At 35.2% G+C, this 23,720-nt stretch overlaps 1 protein-coding gene across 4 annotated transcripts in view; it reads right to left on the bottom strand.

The window, feature by feature from the left end:
- The window catches only part of WWP1 (WW domain containing E3 ubiquitin protein ligase 1), a 63,962-nt gene that overhangs the window by 3,717 nt on the left and 36,525 nt on the right, over positions 1–23,720 (bottom strand). For 3 of the 4 annotated variants that reach the window (XM_075494885.1, XM_075494886.1, XM_075494884.1), the window contains 15 exons: positions 22,299–22,480; positions 18,809–19,157; positions 16,594–16,689; positions 15,782–15,956; positions 12,334–12,388; positions 12,155–12,239; positions 11,928–12,056; positions 10,906–10,978; positions 10,745–10,816; positions 9,602–9,690; positions 6,678–6,837; positions 3,704–3,837; positions 3,473–3,613; positions 2,051–2,171; positions 727–831 (listed from right to left, as the gene is read on the bottom strand). In XM_075494885.1, coding sequence (XP_075351000.1) covers positions 727–831; positions 2,051–2,171; positions 3,473–3,613; positions 3,704–3,837; positions 6,678–6,837; positions 9,602–9,690; positions 10,745–10,816; positions 10,906–10,978; positions 11,928–12,056; positions 12,155–12,239; positions 12,334–12,388; positions 15,782–15,956; positions 16,594–16,689; positions 18,809–19,157; positions 22,299–22,480 — 1,966 coding nt within the window. The remainder of the gene's footprint in view (positions 1–726; positions 832–2,050; positions 2,172–3,472; positions 3,614–3,703; positions 3,838–6,677; positions 6,838–9,601; positions 9,691–10,744; positions 10,817–10,905; positions 10,979–11,927; positions 12,057–12,154; positions 12,240–12,333; positions 12,389–15,781; positions 15,957–16,593; positions 16,690–18,808; positions 19,158–22,298; positions 22,481–23,720) is intronic. The other variant, XM_075494888.1, reaches the window with a different exon arrangement.

Here is a 23,720-nt window from a genome sequence, read left to right as displayed (position 1 = left end):
GTTCTATAAATGTTGAAACCTATCCAAGTTACTTGAACTTCCAGTTAAGATTCTTTCAGTACCAAGCTTCTTAAAAAGAGATCGTATAATCAGATCTTACATTATTCTGACAATATAAATAAGCTAGGAAACAACTGATTTGCACCATTTTCTTATAGGAACTTTGTCAAAAGCATCTGTAAAATGGTGATTTATCACAAGCCAGGAACTATCTAGCTGTGACTTCTCTTTATGGAAATCCATAGAAACTAGGAGCCTGTATAGCATTTTTGGAGGTTTTTTTCTGAAAATAATTCTTAGCCAACTTCATTAAAATGTGGGTTATAATCAGTCACTGCTAGACTGGCACAGTTAATATGACAATAATCATAAATAATATGTGGCATTTCAGATGTACAGATGTACTAAATACAAGAAAGTTTAGAAGGTAGATCACTGCTAATAATACAAAAAACTCTATCGTTGTATAACCAAGAAGAAGGACAAGCCATAGAAACAGTATTCATGACTCAGCCACTCAAATGTAACACAGGTATCTGTCTGCCATTTCACACCCTAAAGTATGCTCCCTAAGAACCAGTAATCCTCCTTTCCTTCTCTGGAAAGAAAAAACAAAGGAAGCAGCAAGAACCTTCATTCAGATAGCATCCCTCCACTCCACATGTCATTTGTGTTACAAACCAAAACAAAATCTAAAGAAGTCGGAAATTTTACTGATCAACATACCTGCCAGAACCATATGATCTGCTTGCTATTCCTTGTATAATGACGATAAACAGTGTTCCTCTGCCAGTCTGCTAAATCAACTTCTTGCATACCACAGAGCATAACCTAGAAAACAGAATGACTACTTGACAAGATCCATGTCTACACACATAAATTAAGAGTTAATTTTGTATCTTGTATGAGACACGCTAACAAAAATGGAAGTTCTTGTTCCCAAAAAAGGACTGGTAATTTTTTCATTTTACTCCACAGTTAGATTTTCCTAAGTTTACAGAACTCCTCCAAAATTGTTTATGTGTTTAAGTGGTCTGAAAGCCTGCATACCAGAAACTTAGTTTCTTCTGACTAATAATTCAATAATAATAGATATTGCCTTTCCCATAAAAGGAAATTTCATATTAAAGAGGATATTACCTTTCCCATTAAAACCTTGCTTCATATTCCAAGATGATGATGATTACATTGTTGCTACTGCTACTACTAGTAAAGATAAAACACGCTGCAAAGTATAAGTCTGCAAAGTATTCATTACCAGAGGCAATGAAGGCTGAAAGTGCTAAAAGCAAAGCCTCCTAGAAAACTCAACACTAAATAAGACAGATCAAAGTCCTTTCTCAGGAAAAAGTCCCATTTAACTTAACAAGCTTTGAGAACACTGCTCATTATATACAGGGAACCTTGGCAGGTCTTACAGAAATAAACAAGCATAGCACTACAGAGCCTTTTGTCCCTGCTCCAAATCACAACCACAACAGTGAACATAGGTCAGGCTGATTGTTAAGTAAACATGGTTGCATGCAAGTGATTCCCGTTATCGGCCCTTGGGTTACATATTGAGGATCTGCAAAATTCAGTTTCAAACCTTGTTGGTTCCTCCAACTTTCTGTCCTTAAGGGTAAAAGCCCTAGAACCTATCCTAGACTATGTGTGTGAAACTAAGCGATCACTATACACCAGAATCAACTTCTGAGCTATCTGTTACAAGGTAATTCTACCCATCTACCAGAGAGGGAAAAGTTTTCTGTGACTAATAGATCCATCTGTGACCTCATATTCTGATCCTTTCATAGAAACTTGCAAAACGCATTTTAATACAGAGGATGGAATCTAACATGCCCAACTGCTGAACACCACAAAACACCGATTCAACAGATACTGGCTTTTCACCATGATTTACTCCCACTGCTCCTATTAAATTCTCCATGTTCCAGAAGCTATCAAATGCAGCATGCCACAGATGAGAGATTCAAGCTGACCTATCCATTTAATCATTCCATATGTATTACCTTTGCAAAAGGTAAAAATGTTGAACAGAAAACCTCACCTCCAGCTCCTTTTCATCAAAATAGTGCAGCCATTGTAGAGGAACAACTTCATTAAAACCATCAAGAAAAGCTTTGGTTTGTTCTCTAACTCCCCGAGAAAATCGCCACTCAGCCATTAGCCTGGGATGGAAAAAACAAACGTAAACTAAACATCAAACACGTATGATTGCGTGTGTGTTCCCATGAGGTAATGCTCCCTCCAATTTTACCTTCTTACAGTGTATGATTCCATAGCCTATAAGGGACCTACCATACTAATATCACAAATCTCCAAACTCAGACAACAGTAAAAGTAGCAAGATGTACTTAGATTACCATTCCAGTTAAAAAAAAATATTTATTTTATTAACCTTTCACTAATCAAAATTCAGCAGCCTTTTCATTAAAATAATGCTACTTGGGCATTATGATTTTGTTATGGCAAAATTTGCTTTAGCTTAAAAAGTACATAATCCTAGTACTTCAATGGTAGAAAAGAAAAATTTCCACTGGTTTTAAAATATTCTGTTCTTGAGCAAAAAACACCATGTAGGCAGAGAATAATAAGAAATACTGTTGCTTATAATACCTATAACTATGGCTGCCAGATACTTCCAGCATAAAACTATTTCCAGCTTCAACAAAGAGTAGTCATTTTCTTTTCTGAGCTTCTGATTTTATGCTAAGATTTGGAGGAAGAGGTAATGTTTTTTAAGTTTCAATTAAAATGGTCAAGCCACGTCTGAATTAAAAAAAAAAAGACAATAACTATATATACATACTATAGAAAATATTTCACTGAGAAACTAAAGACTGCTAATTTAAGTGGAAACTATGCGCAGTACTGGACATACACTGTATCACAGAAAAGGATCTGTGTACATTTGCTTTTGAGATCACTGAATAAATGGATCAGAAATACAGGTTCAGAAACAGAAAGGCAGTGATAAGAGTATGAGAGAAGCAGGGAAGAGCAGCGTAACAGAACAAAGAGAAAAAATAGTTTAAGTCACACCACTTTATACACCATTCTGAATTTCAGTTTCCACAGTGACAGCAAAGTTCTGAACAACTTTCAAATCCTCTGTCAAATACATGTCTTCCCTCCACCTGGATTTGTTACCTGAAGTTACTGAAAATAGGATTGCTCATTTTCAGTTTCACTTGAAAGTTTCAGATTTTCAGTTTCAACTTTTTTTTTTCTTTTTCCTTTGGCGGGGGCAGAGGGAGGGAAGAGGGGAATAGGAGAGATCAAAATGTACCAAGAGATGATGTGTACCAAGATACTAAAACGTACCAAGATACCATTTCAATTATAGTCCCAAGAATTACATAGTAATAGGGGAAAAAAAAAGAAAAAACAAATCCAACACTGTGTCAAAAAAGACTAGAGCAACAGAAGAAATACAGAACACTTCTTTTCAACATCTACACCTTCCTACCCAATGTATTCTTCTTTGTTCTCCTCAGTTACCAAGATATTTGAACCTCCTGATTTCAGCTCATGTGAGGTTACTTTTCCTAAGAGCTCCATATCCACACAAAAGTACATTTCCAAGTTACACTCTTCGATGTTATTATCCCTGAATGAAAAGAAAAAAAAAAGCACAATGAATTCTATATAAACAAAAAAATCCATAAAACATCACACACACACAAAATAATCTACAAACCTTATCCAAATTAGGGAGTTGTAAAATTCAGTATCAATAGATTCTAGGTCCTTAATAGTAAGCTTTTTACTCAGCATTCGTTTGTAGAAAGGCAGAGAAAAACCAGTGTCAATAAATTTCCCATGAAACAATGCCTGTTGAACAGAAAAAAGTCTGTTTAGCTTTTATTGAACTACTGAATTATTGAAATATTTCTGGACTTGAATTCTCTTTTTCCTTTCTCCTTCAAACAATAAAAAGCACCAAGTAGCAGTAGCAGCTTGGTATTTAAAAAGAACAAAACATTACATTAAATGGGGGAAAAAAAAAAAGATTGACAAAATTTATCCAAGCATATGTTATCATTACACTTTAGGAATTCTTTGATTAAAAAAAACTTATCATAAAAGGATGAAGTCTATGAAGAGTGGAAATTACTAAGTTTCCTCTTTATTATGTGGATAGGTATATATGCCAAGTGCTATTTGATCCTACTTGATCATAATATTCAACCCTACTTGAGTACTACTGCCATTTTTTACTACATATACATACATCCTGCAAAATCATCCTTTACACAATGCTACTGCAGCTTGTAAAAAACAGTTTAAAAATACAATCACAGACTGCTTTGGAAAGATCTTTGGGAATCACTTTTTTTATAGGTGAGTAACAGAACTGAGAAATGAGATTTCTCCCTTCTACTGCAAAAATTAAATTGAAAAAAAAAAAAAACCAAAACATGGTCACATTTGTCTAACCATGCGTGCACAAAGGGTGTAAGCTGATTTCTAGTACTGAAGCATAGCGTTACGCACACACACAGACAGTATTAACCTCTATACTGACTCAGTGCATCTGAGAGCTAACAGAGCACAGCTGTAACTGAAAACTATTTTTTTCTCATCCTTATCAAGTACACTTTCTTCACTTAAATACCTCTTTAAAAAAATCATCCTAAACATAGGTCACATATGGCATTCATTGCTTGTCTTTCCTTATAGCTGAAATTCTTTGAGCAGAAGAGCCAATGTAATGGCCCATTTCCTCTAGAAAAAGGCAAGGCTCCATCTTTTTTCCTCACCTTCTAATTTCCCCCCTAAGGTTTACTCTAGCATGCATTTTCTTCTGCTTTAGGAGAACTTAAAAAAGGTTCTCTCAGATGCCTTTATTTATTATTTATTTATTTATTTTTAAACTAGTCTATACTTCTCATGGGAAATGGAAAAATTAAATGTCACGTGCAGCATCCAGCCATACGATTTCCTGCTTTTTGCAAAAGTAAGCTCTTAAATCATCTATTTTGATGTCTATGATAATCTTACAGCAACATATAGAAGTTGCCTCAGCCAACCTCATTTAACAGCTTTTTGTTAAAGGGTAAGATGTGTATTCTTTATTTTTAACCCTGTTTCAGCTGAAAACGTCTGTGGTTACTTCAGTACTTAAAACCAAAAGAAGTCTCTATGACTTGAAAATCACAACTGTTTTAGAACTGTGAGAAGGACAGAAACTACAAATGCACTTTTTAAAAAGCCTATCTAGACTCCTTAAAATGATTCCCACTTACATTATTACCTGAGCTATTTTAAGCCACTAGAGGGTATCCGAGGAAGTACTGCAGGAAGTGCCATCCATTATAAACCATGAATATACTCAAACCTTGCAACTGACCACATTAGGCACCGTTACACAGGTCTCTCTCTCTCCCCCGCCCCGGCCCCTTAGAGAATTTAAAATAAAAAACAAAAAATACTTCAGGAAAGAAAAGTTTGGGTTTTAATTACATTAAACACTTTAATTATCTTCTATGATCTATACTTTTATGAAGTAGTTTTCCTAAAGTTAACATTTCAATTATGGATTTATCTTATGTGCAAGATCAAAAATCACTGACTAAAGGAAACAGATTTTGGCTCTCACACCTAATTGGCTTTATCATGTCTTCCTGCTAAATGGCATTATAGCTTGCTGAGGGTTCTAAAAGAAAGAAAAAAGTTGGCAGTCTATTGAAAGTGTTAATGCAATGAAATAAATTTTCATTACAGCACAGAAATGGGTAACTTGGCCATAAAATCCTCAAAATCAGAGATGTTATCATCAAAACTGAATAAATTTGTTTCTCAAGAAGCATCTATAAGAAAAGCAAAACCAAGAAAACCCCCAAACCTAGCTTATTTTAAGTCTGAAAGTATTTTTCCATTTATATTACACTTTTCTTGTATTTATTCTAATTTCATACAAAAAGCCTGAACAACAGGAGAAGACTACAGTCTCTTCAATCTGAAAATGCACTTTTATCTACTCTTTTTGGTTTCACTATTCACTATGTTCAGGGATGTTGCTGAGGGCTACCTGTACACGTCATGATGATTATGTGGAAGGATGACTGTATCACTACATGGAAGGAAAGAAATGTGACAGAGCAGGAGTCCACTACAGAAAATTGACTCGGTGATACCAGAAGAAGAAATGATACAACACGTCTCGTCAGCTTTTAGTTTAAGAGAAACCTGATGGCAGAGAATCAGCTCCCTGCCAGCTTCTGCTCTCCTCAGTATCTGACCTTTGTATCCAAGTACGCACGTTTAAATTAAGGCTCAGTGTTCTCCACAAAATATTTCTAACTAATTTTTTCGAATACAGTAAGGTATACAAAGTCTAACCAAGGAGCCTTTTTTGGAAAATACTAGTCACATTTTTCAGAGCATCAGTATTCAGACACTCCATCAAATAGCAGTTTGCATGAAGTACATACATCCATTTGATAAAAATAAAATATTATATTGAACGTCATATTAACTTTCATCACTACCCCAGGAAACTTGTGTAAGAGACTTAGCCCTCAGGGAACATGTTGGCTCAATAACCTTACATGCCTTAATCTTCCGTTTCTAAGAGATTAATATAACTCTTAATAACTGTAAAAACAAATACTGTTCAGGAATAGATGTATAGCTACAGCAAATAATAAAACCTTAAAAATCTAACCTACCATGGCAATAAAGCGCCCAATGAAACAGAAATATGAAAGATGGTCAGGATTGATTGTTGATGCTGGATTTATCTGCAGGCAATAGTTGCTCTTGCCAGCATATTCAAATAGGCAGTACATAGGGTTCAGTACTTCATGGGAAAGCAAGAAAAACCATTCTCTAAGGAAAAAAAAACATGTATACACATAAAAACCATCAAATACAGATGTTTATCACCATTCCCCTTAGGTAACTAGCAAAATGGTCAAAATATATTAAAACTTAGAAAAATAACATAAACAGTCTTGTATTAGAATCACAGAATAATATATGGCATTATATACTTCTTAAATATAGAAAATTTCATTATTAAAACCAATAATGTTTTGGTGAACATTGTAGAAAGTCATGGTTTCCAAAGTTTAGAAATGATTGTTAAGATTATCACCTTGAACACACCCTCATTGCACAGGTTTTAGCTGCATATTAGTAACATTTTTGCCTACAGAGTCCTTGCCTCAACCAGTACACAGTATTTATCCTCCTCATGCCTGCTTCACTGCATACAACTCAAATCTTTATTCAAAAAAAATACAGATTATTCCATGGGCAGCGCTTATTATAAAAAACCTAGCTAAAAAAAAACAAAACAAAACAACCCAAACCACAGCACACCTTATTTGCTTTCCCAATCTGACAGCAGAACACTCACTAAGTTACTGTGTTTTAACAAATTACCATGCATCAGCTAAGCCCACAGGACATGACAATGTGAAAATATATTTTTGTTGAGGTTTAACTAATACATGTTATTCACCACTTTCATAGTTTCCAACTCAGCTGACCTGAAATAATAATAGAATCTGGTATTTCAGTGTTAGGATAGCTGTTTTTTAGAATATTTGTTGCTTTATAATATTTGCATATAATCAGAGACCTCAGCAGCAGTCATACATTCTCAGGAGTTTTTGTATCGCGCTCTAAATGCTTGGAATTGAACAACCAGGCTTTGGGAAAAGCCGCAAAACAAGCTAAAAATCTATCCTATAATAACTGCAGGGACTGAATTCCATCCGGACTGCCTTTCAGCTGTCACACTTAAGAGGCATCTTTTCTATCCCTATATTTACTTGAGATCAGGGAATAGAAATGAGAGGTTTGCTAGCATATTTTTCCTAACAGTTCTATGAAACTCAAGTCATAGATCATGATTTGCTACAATATGCTTCCAAATCAAAGGCCAAGTAGAAAGTAAACAGAGAAAGGCAGCCAGGATACGATAAACCTAATGGGGTTCTGTTTATGTTTTAATAAGCATGAGAATGTTGTACAGCATTCTATGCAAGTTTTATACTGAGACAATTATATTAACTCTGCAGAGAAGCATCAAATTTACTAGGCATTTAAATTAGATCAAAGCCAGATAACAAGGGAGGAATCAAAGAAATCAGTCATCAACAAGAAGTTTGCAGAAGCAATGAATTCTTCACATCAACAACTAGAACTAGCCACAGATTGGTCCTGCTAAACACAAGGTAAAAATCTGGAGGGAACACTGAGTTTAGCCTGCTGAGAGACAGGTAGTAAATCAAGTGCATCAGTTTTCTATATTTGTATTAATGCAGTATTACATTAGCAAGGCAGTACATGAACATTTACTCAGTGTCACTTAAGAATTCTCAGCTCAAGTTACAATGAGATCCTTGCTGCTTCTCAATTTCACATACAAAATCTTGGGCAAGAATTAGTCCTAAAACTAGGAAATTATACTATATTATTATTTATTTATTCTGCTACATACTATGTTATTCATTCATTCATTTATTTATTTATTTATTCTGCTACTTTCTGTGACTAACACTCTCCAGTTAAATTATTCTAACATCGCTTCTTTGGAATACTTCATTTCTCTGGAACAGATTACTTGAACTTTTCAGGTTCCCATCCTCTGCCTAGGGCCATCATGATAGGGACATCGACCAAACAAAACCCATGCAAAGCAAAAATTGGTTTCCTTTCTGCAGTCACGCCCCACAAGCCTATCAGATATTGTAATTCAGAAGCATAACCACCCACATATCCAAAGAAGCTCAACTTTTCAGAGGCAAGCTTCCTTACTTACAAATACTACACATTTTCACTGAACTTCATTTTAACACAGTAAGCTACATAAAACCAGAACAAAACCAAAACAGAACACCTTTACATTACAAAAAACAACCAAACAAGAAAAATTCTATCACCTATGACTACTTCTAATTCCCTGGATCTGCAGTAGAACTGAAATTTTGATCCTAATAGTATCATTTCAGTCAAGTAACTGGCAGCAATAGTCAGTGGTTGTTTTCTATATGGTCAATGGATGAAACACACTTCGTCAATGGTTTTCCTGTTATCAGATTTTTCCCTCCGAGTTCCACTTCAGATTCTAGAAAAACTTGTAGTCTAGCTGTTTCGCATTCCTGCGCAGCCTTACATAGTCTGTTCATCTGCTGTTACTTTCTGCCTGCACTACTCTCCTCTTGTTTATGTCCTTTCTGTTCATATTAGCCCCAAGCTGGTGTTTGCTTGGTTTTTTCCAAATAAGCAAAACACTTAATTTTTCCCCAGTCCCCCCTTCCAGGAAAGTGGAACTTTCTGACAGAAAGTTTCTGAAATAACTCAGTCTAGAGCAATTAACTGGCATAAAACAATTCCATTTTAAACATCAATCTTTGTCAAAGAACTGAACAACTGAGACCACAGTTTTACTAATGCAAGGTTATAACCCATAACAATAGCCAGTACTGCCAGTTCCACCTCCTTAATACATTAAGGGGAGCTAAAAAGGTAACCAGGGTCAGACTGCAAAAGCAAGCAGTTTCTTTGCCACAGAATGACATTAGAAATCAAAGTTGAGTGCTATTAAAAAAATAAAAACTATTTTAAATAAATTTTCTTTTACCTTGCCAAGCCACCATAATCCAATCCTTCCTCTCCTCTGAATATAACATATAATCTTCTCCTCAAATCATAGGGTTTTAATGCCATAATCTACCAAAAAAAACCCAAAAATTGTGATAAGTTATAAATTATGCATTGTTAATAAAATCGCTCCTTCTTATTCAGATTTTATTTAATTAATACAGAAATGCCATATATGTCAAATGTTTACATAGATTTGACAAGCAGTTAGACCATCTCATGGAACATGCAATCAATGAACTGCACACAAAAATACCAACTCAGACTTAAAATCTTTGAGCAGCAGACTGCTAGCAAGTGGGAGAGCATATCTGGAAAGCATCACTATATGGTTGCCCTGTTCTTATGCTCTTCCTAAGGCATTCATTATCATTAAAGGAAAATAGGTGAAAAGACATTTCATCTGATATATTATAGACTTCGGGTTTAGACAAATCACTTTAAAAAGTAATTTACTCTAATCCAAAATAAGTGTAATATACTTTCATTACTAATATACTTTTTACTTATAGAGAATCCCTCCCAAGAGGTTTTGATATGGTCACAGTGGCAAGAATTTTCATTGTTACAGAGAAAGAAGGAAGGAACATACACTGGCTGCAGACTGTAAGAGCTCAAGAACTGTAAGCTTCAATTACACAGTTTTAACGTCTGAAGGACAAAGCAGGACACCGGTTTTAATTGGACAAAACAACCTTTTGTAACGTATATAACCACATACAAGAATCAGAAAAGCAAATCTGATGTGGTTAAGTTAATATGGTATGCAATGTGGTTAAGCTATGGAACTCTTTACCACAGGATGCTGTAGATGCAAAAAGTTCATGAGGAGCACAGACAAGCTCACAGAAGAGAAGTCCCTTGAGGATTATTAAAATACCCAGAAACTGTATCAAGCTCAACAAGCATTTGAATTGTAAACAGCTGGGAGGTGAAAGATCATTTGGTGAAAGTATTATATACATTAATTCTGTTCTTACAGTCTTCCCTAAGAATCCCCCTTTGGTTAATACCAGAGTAAGATTACTGTGCCTGAAGGACCATTAGCCTGAATTCACTATGGCTGTTTTTGTTCTTATGCTTTTGTCTTGATAAACAAACACAACAATCTTTGCAGGCTTACTTGCTGGAAGGAATCCTCAAACAAAGTCTGTCTGGATACATTGATTTTCACATGACTTGGCAATGCATTGGACTGTAATCATAAGGCATAATGTTAAAAGGCAGCACATATAAATGCAAATTCAAACAGTTTCAAAAAGTAAATAATTACTTAACCAGTACCTGACACAAGTAACGGAAATGAGCAAGTTTCCACCTAAAGCTACGCTCATAAGCAATCTGGGGCCCTTTATTTCTGTAAGGAAATATATTTGAGACACATTAACCATACAGACATCAAACACTACTTTCAATGCTAAACAACAGCACGTAGATTTTAAAAATACACAAAAATTGTTATTGTAAGATATGATCAGAAACAAAATGCAGTTGATGGTTTGGTCAGCCAGTCTTCCTTTCCACCCCCACTCCCCTCTTTTTTTTTTGTTTAAGATGCTAGTCAGTTTACCAAATTTGACAGAAAGGTAGAGATCTAGATGATTTCAATTCCCTATCAATCTTGTAAAAATTACAAGCCAGCTAAAGGAGAGACATTTGATTTATTGTCTTCACTGACAGAAAGACTGCTGAATTAGGCTTCATAAATTCAGCTGCTTGTGGAACTATGAAGGAATTTCCAGTAAAACACTCTATAGGCTCTTTGAATGAAAGGTCATCAATATGTCATCAGAAGTAAACCCTACCCTACATAAAAGACATTAAGACAGCCACCACCATAGGTTGGGTCAATACTTCTGACTAAACTATTTTAAAGAAGATTTGCATGTAAAATTTTTTAAAAGTATTTAGAACTACTTTGTTTAGACATTAATGTTGCTAGAGGGTGTATAACTATAAGCAATACTCATTACAATAATTTGCTGTTTCTTTTAAAATTTAACTATTAGTTACATTAGTTCAATATTCAAGTTTACCTCACTTCCCCCCTCTATTTATAAAACAATTACAATCTTGGTATTTGAAAAGTGTATAAAAACTACTGAACCTTAGAGCAGTACAGCAAAGTGTGTCATAGACAAACTGACAAAGCTTGAAAATAAATTAAATTTACAAGACAACAATTTGTTCATAATTTAGTGCTCAACTCCAGCTAAAAGTATAGATTGTTTTCTAGTATGAGAGGACTTAATTATTAAACTATAACAAGTTAAACCGTTAAAAAATATATTTAATTTCTCACTTACACAGATGATTTCCCTGTACGAGGATCATTGAAGGTGGTGGTTCTTGTATTATGGTCAACAAAGTATCTGACACCTTCTCTGGTATATCTGATTTCCCAGCCCTCTGGAAGAGGGTCCTCATTTTGTAAACTGCAGAAGAAATTGCAAACAGTACTTTTTCCCCCATATCATGACATACAAGAATTAAGCAAGATCTTTTTATCTGCACAGTCAATATACACACCTACCCTTGAGTTCGAGGGTCTTCCCACTGTGTTGTCTTTGTGTTATGATTTACAAAATACACCCTATCATTTGAATCCACTCTCCTTTCTAGGGGAAAAAAAGAAAAAAACCCACTATACAACAATTGCATTCCAAATTTCTGTAACTGTCACTTCCTGAAATCAACAGCTAATTAACTTACCCCAACCTGGTGGTAAAGGCCCAAGTGGATCATTTTCTGCTGACAACATCGAAGCCTATTTAGAAACAAGACAACATTCAGTTAGGCCAAATATTATTAATATTTTTTTCCTTAATGTGTTTTAAGATTACCACTAGTTCTGAAGACTATCCATTCTGAAAAAACATCATGCCATTTTTACTCTGTTTTTGTGAAGAAACATAGATTATATGATAATGAAATGATTTATGCACTTGCCTCCACTGTTTCCAACTCAATGTACCCTCCTTTTCCCTTCCTACATTAAACTTGAGAGAGAGTCAGTGGTCTTAAAGATGTACAGTTCACACAAGTTTTGCAGAAGCACTTATAAGCAGATAAACACAATGTTCTTGCTTAAGAACACGTTTTACCATAATAAGCATATACAAGCACAGTGATTACTGCCAACATAGGGTTTTTTGCTTCCTCAATACATGATGTCTTCCCTGGACGTCTGGTTATTTTCAGACTTTGTCATTCTTTGCAAATGCAGCTGCATTCATTACAATATGCAGATCGTTAAAATTATACCAACATACAATAAGGTTAAAAGGAGAAAAAAAAAAGGTAAAAAAACCCAGATTAAATTATTATGTAAAACCATGCTAGGCTCGTAATATACTGTAACCTTGCAGAAGTCCCCCAGTAGCTCCTAAGAATACAAAGCATGGGAAAGATAAAATGTAGAAGGCAGAAATCCCCCAGACTGCAGGATCCATGCTCTGTTTTAAAACTAAAAGCATCCACCCCCTAAAATTTTATGGATACTAAAATTCGGATTTTTTTGTGCAGAATGGAATTTTGATATTTGGAAACCAATCCACATTTTCCAAAGAGTATCTTAAGGATCACCTTGCTACTAATACTGCTTTATATAGCATTTGCAATACAAAAATCTCAAATCCACTTAAGATACAACAGCAAATTTAGGCAAAAAAAGCTACAATATTTTTCCTGTGAAACAGAAACAGAGCAAGGATCAGAAGAAAATGCAATAGTTACACTCAAAATCAAGCTGCCTCATTGTTCTGGCCACCAGCTACTAGATGTGAACAGAGAATTATTATTATCTCAGCAGCAAATGCAGATAGCCTTTTCTGCTTTTGGAAACTATACAGTCACAATGACCCTGTAACCAAAGACTTCTTTGTGATGAGTATAAAAAGAATAGTGCACAACAGAAAATGATGTCTGCCAAAGAACTGAATGGTGGCATGATTCAGAGATGTCCGATCTTCTTAATGGGTCCAAGTATTTGTGTGTGGCTGCTGGCTAACGTATATTTAACAGAACACACTGAAGCACTAGGCAGTAGCATGGGATGAGCCAGATTCAGTACCAAAAGGAGTATAATATATTAACCCAGGTAAAAATACAAGTAACTCAAATAACTATATCCTATCTATTTTTCTTCCTTCACATAGTTTATCTTTGACCATTCAAGGTAACTGAAACATTCTCTTACTCATTAGAAGTATTAATTCACTTTTTCCCAAAAAATAAATTACAATCTCACTTATAAACTGCTACACAGGCAGAGTCCTGGTATGTCATCAGAGGAAGAAAATTTAGCTGTAGTTTGACGTTAACAATTCTATAAAAGTATACAGCAGCACTGAAGTAAGGGGGGGGGGGGGGGAGCATTCACATTTTTTTCAACATAATTTCAATTTTCCCCCCCCCAACAAAATGTGACTTCTAGGTATGCAACTGATACACTACTTAGAAAACAGAATTCTAAAGATAGGCAAACAGTCGAGTTATCTTTTCTCTTCCTTCAAGTATATTCTGTCTTACAAATAAATCCTAATTTAATGATTCTAAGGTCTGATGGGACTTCTTAAGAAATGAGTCTGTGGTTTTCAGTAAGAGTTATCATTAAATGAAGAAAAGAACATAATTTAATTAAAAAAATATATTGTTCCCTGAGAGAATAAATCTAGCTCACAACAAAATAAATCTTAGGATCAGGAAAAGTGAGAGTTTTCTTAGATGTTTGAGCAACTGATCAAAGTAATACTCAAGTACAGAGAGTTGCTCAGCTAGAGTTCTTGGCTTGATATGTTTCAGCTGTGATTCCTGGATTTGCATAAAGAGTTACCAATGTGTATAAATACCTGAAGGGAGGGTGCAAAAAGGATAGAGCCAGGCTCTTTCCAGTGGTGCTCAGCGTCAGGACCAGAGGCAATGGGGATAAACTGAAACACAGGAGGTTCCCTCTGAACATCAGGAAGCACTTTTTCACTGTGAGGGTGACCAAGCACTGGCACAGATTGCCCAGGGAGGTTGTGGAGTCTCTGTCCTTGGAGATATTTAAAAGAAGTCTGGACACAGTCCTGGGCAACTGGCTCTAGGTGGCCCTGCTTAAGCAGGGGGGTTGGACCAGATGACCTCCAGATGTCACTTCCAACCTCAAGCATTCTATCTTTCTCTAATTGCATAAGATAAATTGACTTTGATGCACAGCTCCAGGAGTTAAGGAAATTAGTGGTGATGCATGTTTACACTATTGCTAGTGATGAGATATAATGACTAATTAGATAATTGAGAGGCTGAGAACTGATAAATGTAGGAATACTGCAGCATCCTTTACTTCAGAGAGGTACCTGAATAAAGTCCATCAAATTCAAAGCAAAGTTAGGTCTGCAAATGCATAGAGACCTAGTCCAATGAAGCTGTTTCAGACTTGTACTTCAATGGTTTCTTCTTTAAAACACTCCAGCTTTGCTACATATCACTTACAAAGTCCCTGGGATTGGATCTTTTTTTAAGAGACCAAGCACAATTCTTAAAATGGACTGTTCAGTGTGACAGCAACATGCAGGCACCATCATTCTTAATTCTGAAAAATCAACTATCTTATTTATCCAGTCACAGACAGAAAAATCTGTCTCAAGAAATATCTTCTTTGAAGCTACTCATGATATTTTCTTCAGGCAGAAGTAAGTGAGCAACTATCTGAGAGAAATGGAAAACCATGTAGGAAATTCCAGAGCTGAACCAGGTGTATAAGCTTCAAAATGAGCTCAAAGTAAAAGAATTGCCACCTGTACTAATGAATGACTCCTAATCACTAAAACAGTTTTGAAAGCTATTTAATGTTCAAAATGCCCGTAACTCAGCTTTTACATTCCTTTTCAGTTAAGGGACTGCTTTAGTTTTACTTCTTACTACTGTCATTAAAAGTCTTAAGTATCGTGCAGTACATAGGGCTCAAGTTAGGGAACAGACTCAGAAGGGAGTACTTTTTGCCTTTAAGGACGATTTTTGTTAACATTTTTCAACAGAATCAGAGTCTGAATTACTGATGCCAAATGTCTCATAACACATATGGTTGAATAGCTATAAAATCACTTTAGAAAAAGTTAAAGAACAAAAAGTATACCTACACCTCTGTACTAATTTCTAAATTTTATGTAAAAGTTACCGAATAGAGGTATCGTTGGTTAAATTGTTGCATAGCTCCCTGCAGTTGATTCCGCTGAGACTGCCATTGCTCAAAGTTCCTGACTGATTCCATGGTTGGTCGCTGCCACGTTGTTGTTCTGGTGTTGTGGTCCACATAGTAAACTCTCCCACGATCATCAACTCTTCTTTCCCAGCTTTCAAGAAACACAAATGTTAACAGCTAAATTTTTCAGTAGTATTACATAACTGATTTTCTCTTTATGCTAAATTCCTAGACAGCACTTGAATGAACTACTAGAGTCACAGGCATGATTTTAATTTCCAAAGTACACAAAAGTACTCCCCATCTTTATTGCCAGAAGGACAACCACACTGAGCAAACACAGACTTCAAGCAATAGCATGCTCAGCTCTCTGTCACCTCATTTTTAACTTTGTAAATTCCTGTGACCATAAGCAATGTTGGCAGGTTTCACAGAAAACACTTTGCCTGGAAATCTGAGGTTTGGAACCAGCGCACTACACCTAGCGGTGCCACCTAAATAAAGGTGGTCAAATGTGCATTATTTAATGCTTAAGTTTTAAAGGAAGAACAAAATAATTTAGTAGCTGTATTTGAACAGAACAAGCGACATATACAGTACCAACATTCCTATAACAATAGCTGCAATTAATATAATTCTGAATTAACTGAAAGCTAGAGTTTCTTAATATATGATGTATAATACAGTTTTGATGAGCTGCTTATAAAAGCCAGTATTTTTCCTGCACCAAACAAACAAACAAAAGACCAGTACCTTTATCATATTTAAATCAAAAAAGTCTACATTACCCAGGAGGTAAGGGCTGTGGTCTTTCCCATGTTGTAGTTCGTGTGTTGTGATCAACATAATAGGTTCTACCATGAGGATCCTTTCTTTGCTCCCACCTTCAAGACAAAAAGACTTTCATGTAAGTCAAGGTCAAAATGCTTCCATAGGACTTATTTCCCACTAAGCCAAAAAAGCACCTTGGTATTGAATGAAAATACTATGATCCAAAACTCATTCTAAAACACCAAAGAAAACTCACACTAGAATACATAGCAATTACTTCCTACTTGAAGTGTTATCACCATAAAGACTTCTTTAAGTGACTTGGTACACAAAATGAGCATACATCAATATTCACAAGCATTTTCAAGTTCTATTTAAGATATCTGAAAACAAAGTCAATTAATTACCTGCTTAAGGCTTGGATGCTAAAATGACCTCATTCAAAAAGCACTTAGAGACTCATTCTTTGCATTTCGAAGTACATGCATCTCAAAAAAAGAGGGAGTTTACATTTTGAAGCACTGTTCCCTATATCCAACAAACAACAAGATCTTTCGGAGTGAACCTGACATGTGTGCTATCAGATGGTTTTCCTCTGTTTCTATTTCCTATCCTGCTAAATTCTCTATCTGATATCCTTGGGGATTATTTCTTCAGTTTTAGTTGCAAAGCAAACTTACATTGAAGATGGAGAGAGGACCAAACATTATAAACAACTGAAGTTTCATGCTGCTGAGAACTGCCATAATGCAACAAAAGTATTTATAAATGGGAGAGGAAATGAGGATAAATGTTAGATGAAAAGCTGAAGCCCTTGCTTGCATTATATATGTTTGTTTTTCTTATAATTAATCAGCTCCTAAAAATGTAGGCAGAACACCTTGCCTGCTACTCATAGGATTTGATGTTCATTTCCTCACTATTATAGAGCACCCTATAAAACTCCTACAAAATGTTTTCTGCAGTTCAAGAGGTTAAATGCTAAGATTACAAGAAGATAAGAGAGGAGCAGCAGCATGTTACAGAGTTACTAGGGCTAAACATAATGGAGACCCAACTACATTGGGGGGGAGGGCAGGGAACCACAAAAAAAAAAAACTCACAGAAACATGACCAGGGAGTAATGATGAAGAAATGCATTTGGCCATAGTGTGCACTACTCCTGGAACTCATGACCCTGTCCTCAATGGGAAAGCATGTAATTAATTAAAAAAAAAAAAAAAAAAAAGTGTGTGGAGTGGGGATGACCACAGGCATTCCCACCTATAAAGAGCTTCCATTGTCAAAGCATCTGAAAATTAAAAACGTTGTAACTGTTCCCCAACAATAGATATACAATATTTGTATCTTTTTAGATGCTTGTTTTTATGTTTATCCAACTGCAGAAACTGAAGTGAAGTGTCACTAATAACTTACTGAACCTCCTTCAGAGGGAGCAGGTACAAGACAGGCTCTCTGAAAGATCAGCTACAATGACACAAGGTATATACACCTTGGGTTAAGAAATGATTTCTGTGTTCAGAAAATGCTAAAATAGTTAATATTTAGAATATTATGGAAATGTCAGTATTTCCAATTAGTTACTGAAGACATCTGTTCACTCAAACATGAAAGCATCTCTAAAAAAATTGTAAGATCAATATACATATTTGAGCATGTACTATATTTTCATTTAATGTCTAAGCGCATCTTTAATTTTGCATTTAAGGTTTAGGACTACATAAGTAGTTTCTAACAGTCTAGTAGAATTAAAAGTTTCTAGCTATTCTGAGCACATACATACACTTCAAATCTATATTTTTATCTATAACATTATTGATCTCTGTTATACAGCAGACACCTGCAAGTATTTCTAGACTATTTTATTAATTTTCACTTCTCTGTATTTTGGTCCCTACTACATTCTCATAGTTTAAGAACCAAAGGAGTAACAAATTATGACTCAAATAAGTTTGAATGTATCAAATGAAAAGTCTTCACATCCATAATGCCCAAGAGTTTGTCTATTTAGATCACAATACCATCTCAGCAAATCAGTTATCAGTTGTTACTTTCTGGGACAAGAGCTACTCACCAGTTATAGCAGCAGTAAAAACCCCATTTTAGATGAAAAAAACCCATCTCGGCCAACTGACCTGCATTTGGCAATCCCAGTATAGAATTAAATTTCTGTTTCTTTATATGTACATTAAGACAAAACATAATTATAGCATTAAAATGAAGCCCACATACCCTGGTGGCAAAGGTTCTGTACTGGCATTACCAGGCTGCTGTCTTACAGGTTCTGCAGATGCACTTGAGGTGGAGGAGGATTCCCTTGGTTTTGCTGCATCTGCTGCTATACTGTTTCTAGCATTAGGTTGAGCACAGTCTGTTGCAGCTGTAGGTTCTAGTCCAGCAGACACAACAGGTAATGCAGAAGTGTGGCTTTCAGAACAACTAGTTGCTTCTGTTGATGACTGAGGTTCTGCTGTAGTGTTAGTGCAATCTGAAGACATGGGAGCTTCGACTGAACCTATCGGAGCCTCAGAGACAGAAGAATTACCAGCTTCTGGTGCAGAGGCAGATGACTCGCCATTAACTGAGAAATGGGAAATAATACCATTTGTGTATCAGAATCTGATGAGATTTCCTTTTCAAATGACCAGCTTTTCAAGTAAATGACATGGAAGGAATACGTTTAAGTCACACCTATACGCCATAAGCAGTATTTTTGTCTAAGATGACAAAAAGTCACAATGCACCTGCCTCAGTTAAAGCTGTAATTAATGCTTACAATCTGCAAGCCATTCTCTGTACTTCCGTGCTAAGGTAGTTTCTTAGTTTCTGCGTATCTTGGTCAACTCAACATTACACCTTATTCTTTAGATTAGCAAAAAGTACCCATCTGCTTCCCAGAAAACAGTACTGCTTTATTTGCTTTGAAACTTTGAACTTATATCAACTTCAAAAAAGCATCTTGACTAGTATGACATGAAAGAAAAATATTAGGAGATAAATAACTCTATGAAATTTGGAAAACTAAGAGGCAGTTATTACAGATGATTTTTTTTCCTTTTTCAGAGTTGAGGTACAGAATCCTGAAATTAAGCAAAAATCACCTGTGTGTGACCTCAAAAAAAATCACCCTCCAAAAGCGGGATTAAAATATAAAAATTAGTATTTGGCTAACGTAACTTATGTAGTTCAAGGACTGAAGAAAATTATTTTAGAATCACAAAGTAAATAAATTTCTGTCTTTTAAAGAACAATACAAATGTCATCCAACTCAAGAAAGCATAATCTAGTAAAAGGTTTAAAGCAAAAATGGATTTAGCAGGAAAAGGGGGCTAAGAAGGCTTTATTACTCCCAAGTCCACTTGGCCAACAATACATCTACACCAACTATCTGCAGAGCTTAACAAAACAGTATCTGAGCACCACAAGATCTTGTCTTAGACAAGTGAAATTGGGTACGGCAGTCAGTAGGACCCCCATTAAAAGTCAAGGCCCTATTAAAAGCAGTGCAACATCATTCACAGCTTTTGTTTTCTGCACCACTAATCAACACCAGACAGTGACAATTCTATTTAAACTCATCAGTTTAAATGTACATCTTCTAGAGTTGGAACTGTTTTTCTACAAGACTAAATATAACATGCAACGTAGATGTCAAGTAATTTTTTAACAGCATACTATCAGCTTACAATTCGAAGGAATGAGGCCAATACAACTGCTCTATACTCATAACCTTATTGATACAGATTTGCAAAATTTAACCCTAGACTAGTGCCTATAAAATGCTGCTCCATCATTTTAAAGAGTTCATTTACTTTAATTCTGTATAACACTCTTACAAATAAAAAAATAGCTAGATTCTACTTATTACTTGCAACATGTATATAATGTCAGCAACTTCTTGCTTTCCCAGATGGTCAGAAAAGCAGGTCAAAGAATTACAAACAATAAAACTGTCATCAACAATGTATTTAAATTAGCGAGGCAGTTTCTTTAAGGAATTATCACTGGGCCATAAATACTTTCTTGATATGCATAATGATAAGCATGATTTTACAGACAGCAGCAGATTTGAAAGATCTGTAAAGGCATTGCTTTTTGAACACAACTGTTCCAGGATAATACATCACTACTTCCAGCTCACAACAAAACAGGTTAACTACATTAAGACATGTCAACACTTTGTATTATTTCAAGCAAATGTAAAGCATGACATTAAAAAAAAAAATCGTAACTACAGACAATCTGATCAAGTTCCTTCAAAGTTCTGCTTTAATTAGCAACAATTTTACTTAAATAGGAAAAAAGACAACTGAAATTTCAGCTTTCATTAAAAAAAACCCCATTCAATTCATCCACATGAGAGTGAATGGGATTACATAACAAAGTTAGAAGCAAAATAACTGACAAATCATCAGCTCTTTTAGTAAGTTGATCTCCAAAACAGATCTATAAAACATTACATCAGCCGATTACCTCACCAATTAGATCTAAAACAGCAATTCTGCCAACATCACATGAAATTACAATTCTGTTAAGCACAACAGTGGGGGGAAAAAAAAAGTCTTTCATCAACAAATGCTGGAGACGTGTTTTATGCCTTGCCTTAAAAAAGTCTCCACCAACGGGTACAGTAGTTGAAAACTGTTATATCAGTGCCTCAGTGAAAGCTCAGTGATGATTTCATCAATATTACTATTTGAACAAATCAATTATTTTTGCAATTACCCTATCCTAATACAGATTTCAAATGGATCTCTCGGCTACTGAAGAAAAAGGGAGCAATGCCTAAATAATATATATACCCTCTGGCCTTCAACTGAAAAGAGAGGTGAATCAAATTCAAGTTCTCCAAATAGAGAAAAGCTTCACAGAAGGCGTAATTTAATTATTACCTTTTAAAGTTCATAATTGTTTCTGCTATCTTCCCACCATATCCACATTTCCCTCTTTATTACAGGAAGTTTGACAGTGTCTGTTCTACTGTTTATTAACAGCTTGCCTATTTCTATTTAAGGTTATCTTTTTCCTCTGCTATCACTGTAATGTCTTTCAAACAGCTGAGAAAAGGCAGAAATTGCTTAGAAAACACAGTCATTATTAGATGCAAAGTTTTACCAGAGGAACAAAAATTAAAAAATACTTTCTTTTCACTTGTTTTACTGTACTGAATGTTATTTGTAGTCATAATCAAAGTTTTTGAGTTTAAGAGGAAAATGAAATTTAGTAGTTGCCAATACCTTTTTTAAATACATTTTTTCAAAAAAAAAAAAGGAAGGCAAGGAGAGTTTGCAACACATCTCAATTCAGGGCACAGCAGTTCCCTGACAGCACTAAAAATCAGATTTATCTAATGGCAAAAGAAACTTAACTATAGTTACTCAAATTAATTGTGAAAGAAATCTAATTTTTCCTCCAGATAATCAGTAATATGATTTAGTCATCTGGGACAGAGAAATGGAAGTTTTGGATGCTTTACATCTGTCTTCATCAGAGAAGAGAACTGATGGGAAGCTATAAAAGTTAGTACATTTAAGAATAGATCTACTCCAGAAAAATTCACAGAAGTGGACACGCAAGATTATAAATTCAAGCCCAGAAACATCCTTTCAGTATTTTTGAAATCTAACAAAAAACGTATAGAAAAAGTAGCTCAACTTCAGACACATTTCAACCAGATAAAAAAGCCTTACGGAACATGTTCTCATAACTCTCCCATTCTTACCAGTGCTGTTGACAGGCTGAACTGCAAGTGGTTTTGGTACTGGTGTATTTTTGGGTCTGGCTGCAACGTGAGTAGGAGATGGTGTGCTGTCTCCATTAACAGCTTCTATACAGAATGTATTCTGTACTACAGAGTTGGAAGGTACTTGATTGTCTATCCCATTAGAAATGTCACAAGCAGGTCTTGGTAAAAATAAAAGATCATTTTAGGTTACTACAAACAACATGTTAAACAGTTACGCAACTCAACCAAATCCTACACTAAATCACGCTAACGAAACAAAAAAAGAAATGGAAGTAAATTCACAACAGTTTATACCACAGTGTTTGCAGCCTAGATAACAGTCAAGTGCAAGACCAAAACAATTAAGGAACAAAAGGCAAATTTTGGTTTTGAGGATTTCAGATACTGAAAACAGATAAGATTTTCCATTTCCACTTCATCTTTTACTTGTAATGACATATTAGAATTGAGTTGGGCAGACTGATGCACCTGCCACATCTTCCAAAACTGCCTTAGGGACCCTTCCAAAGTGCAGCTATGAGCAGGAAAACTTTTTCTCTCATTAAGCAAGTGGAACAATTGGTTTTGTTTGTTGTATCTCAAAAAATTATTCTAGTCATAACATAAGAAAGTAACAAAACTCTCCCTCAGTAAAAAGAAAATAAGATGAGCTTCTCTGTGCATAGACAGGATGGGACTTTGTGAGGACAGATACACACAGGCAGCTCTGTGTTTGTAAGGCCACATAGAAATAAATGTAGTGTAAGGGCTTGTGAATAGAAAGTCTTGTTCAACTACACTGTTTTTACTTAAATCTATCCCAAAGTGCTTAAAGCCACCCACCAGAGACACATATTGTGAAAATTACATTCAATGCCAACTCCCCATCTTCTCAAGGAGTAGATGCTAAAAATTAAAGAGAAGTTAAACAGATGATAAAAAATGTGAAAACTGTTAGAAGTCCCACTTTGCAGAGTAAGAAAAGAAGCAGTATTTCCATGCTACCTTACCCAACTCCAAAGGAGTAGTATAAACAGAGAATTAAACTAAAAGGAGTTAAACCAAATTAAACTAAAAGGAGAATTAAACTAAACTAATTTAAATTAAAGGAGTAATATTAAACAGAGAATTATCCCTTTTCAACTCTAGACTACAAACCCCATTTGCTTCCTAAAGACATGCACAGAAGCTACCTTAAAACTTTTCTTCATCTCTTAATTTTAAAACTGTAAATCAAAACTGCTGGATAGTTGTATGGAAAACTGCTGTAATCAAAATATCAATATCGAGAGCAGGATCCCAGTAAAAGCCACACCTCCAGAAACAATAGCTGAATGAAAACAATGATTGTTACTACTGTTTTAAAATCTTATGCAGATGTGTTTTCAAATCACTTTTAACAGACCCAAACCTTTCTAA

The sequence above is a fragment of the Mycteria americana genome, chromosome 2 (assembly GCF_035582795.1).
Source record: "Mycteria americana isolate JAX WOST 10 ecotype Jacksonville Zoo and Gardens chromosome 2, USCA_MyAme_1.0, whole genome shotgun sequence".
NCBI lineage: Eukaryota > Metazoa > Chordata > Aves > Ciconiiformes > Ciconiidae > Mycteria > Mycteria americana.
This window is presented reverse-complemented; position numbering and strand designations above follow the sequence as displayed.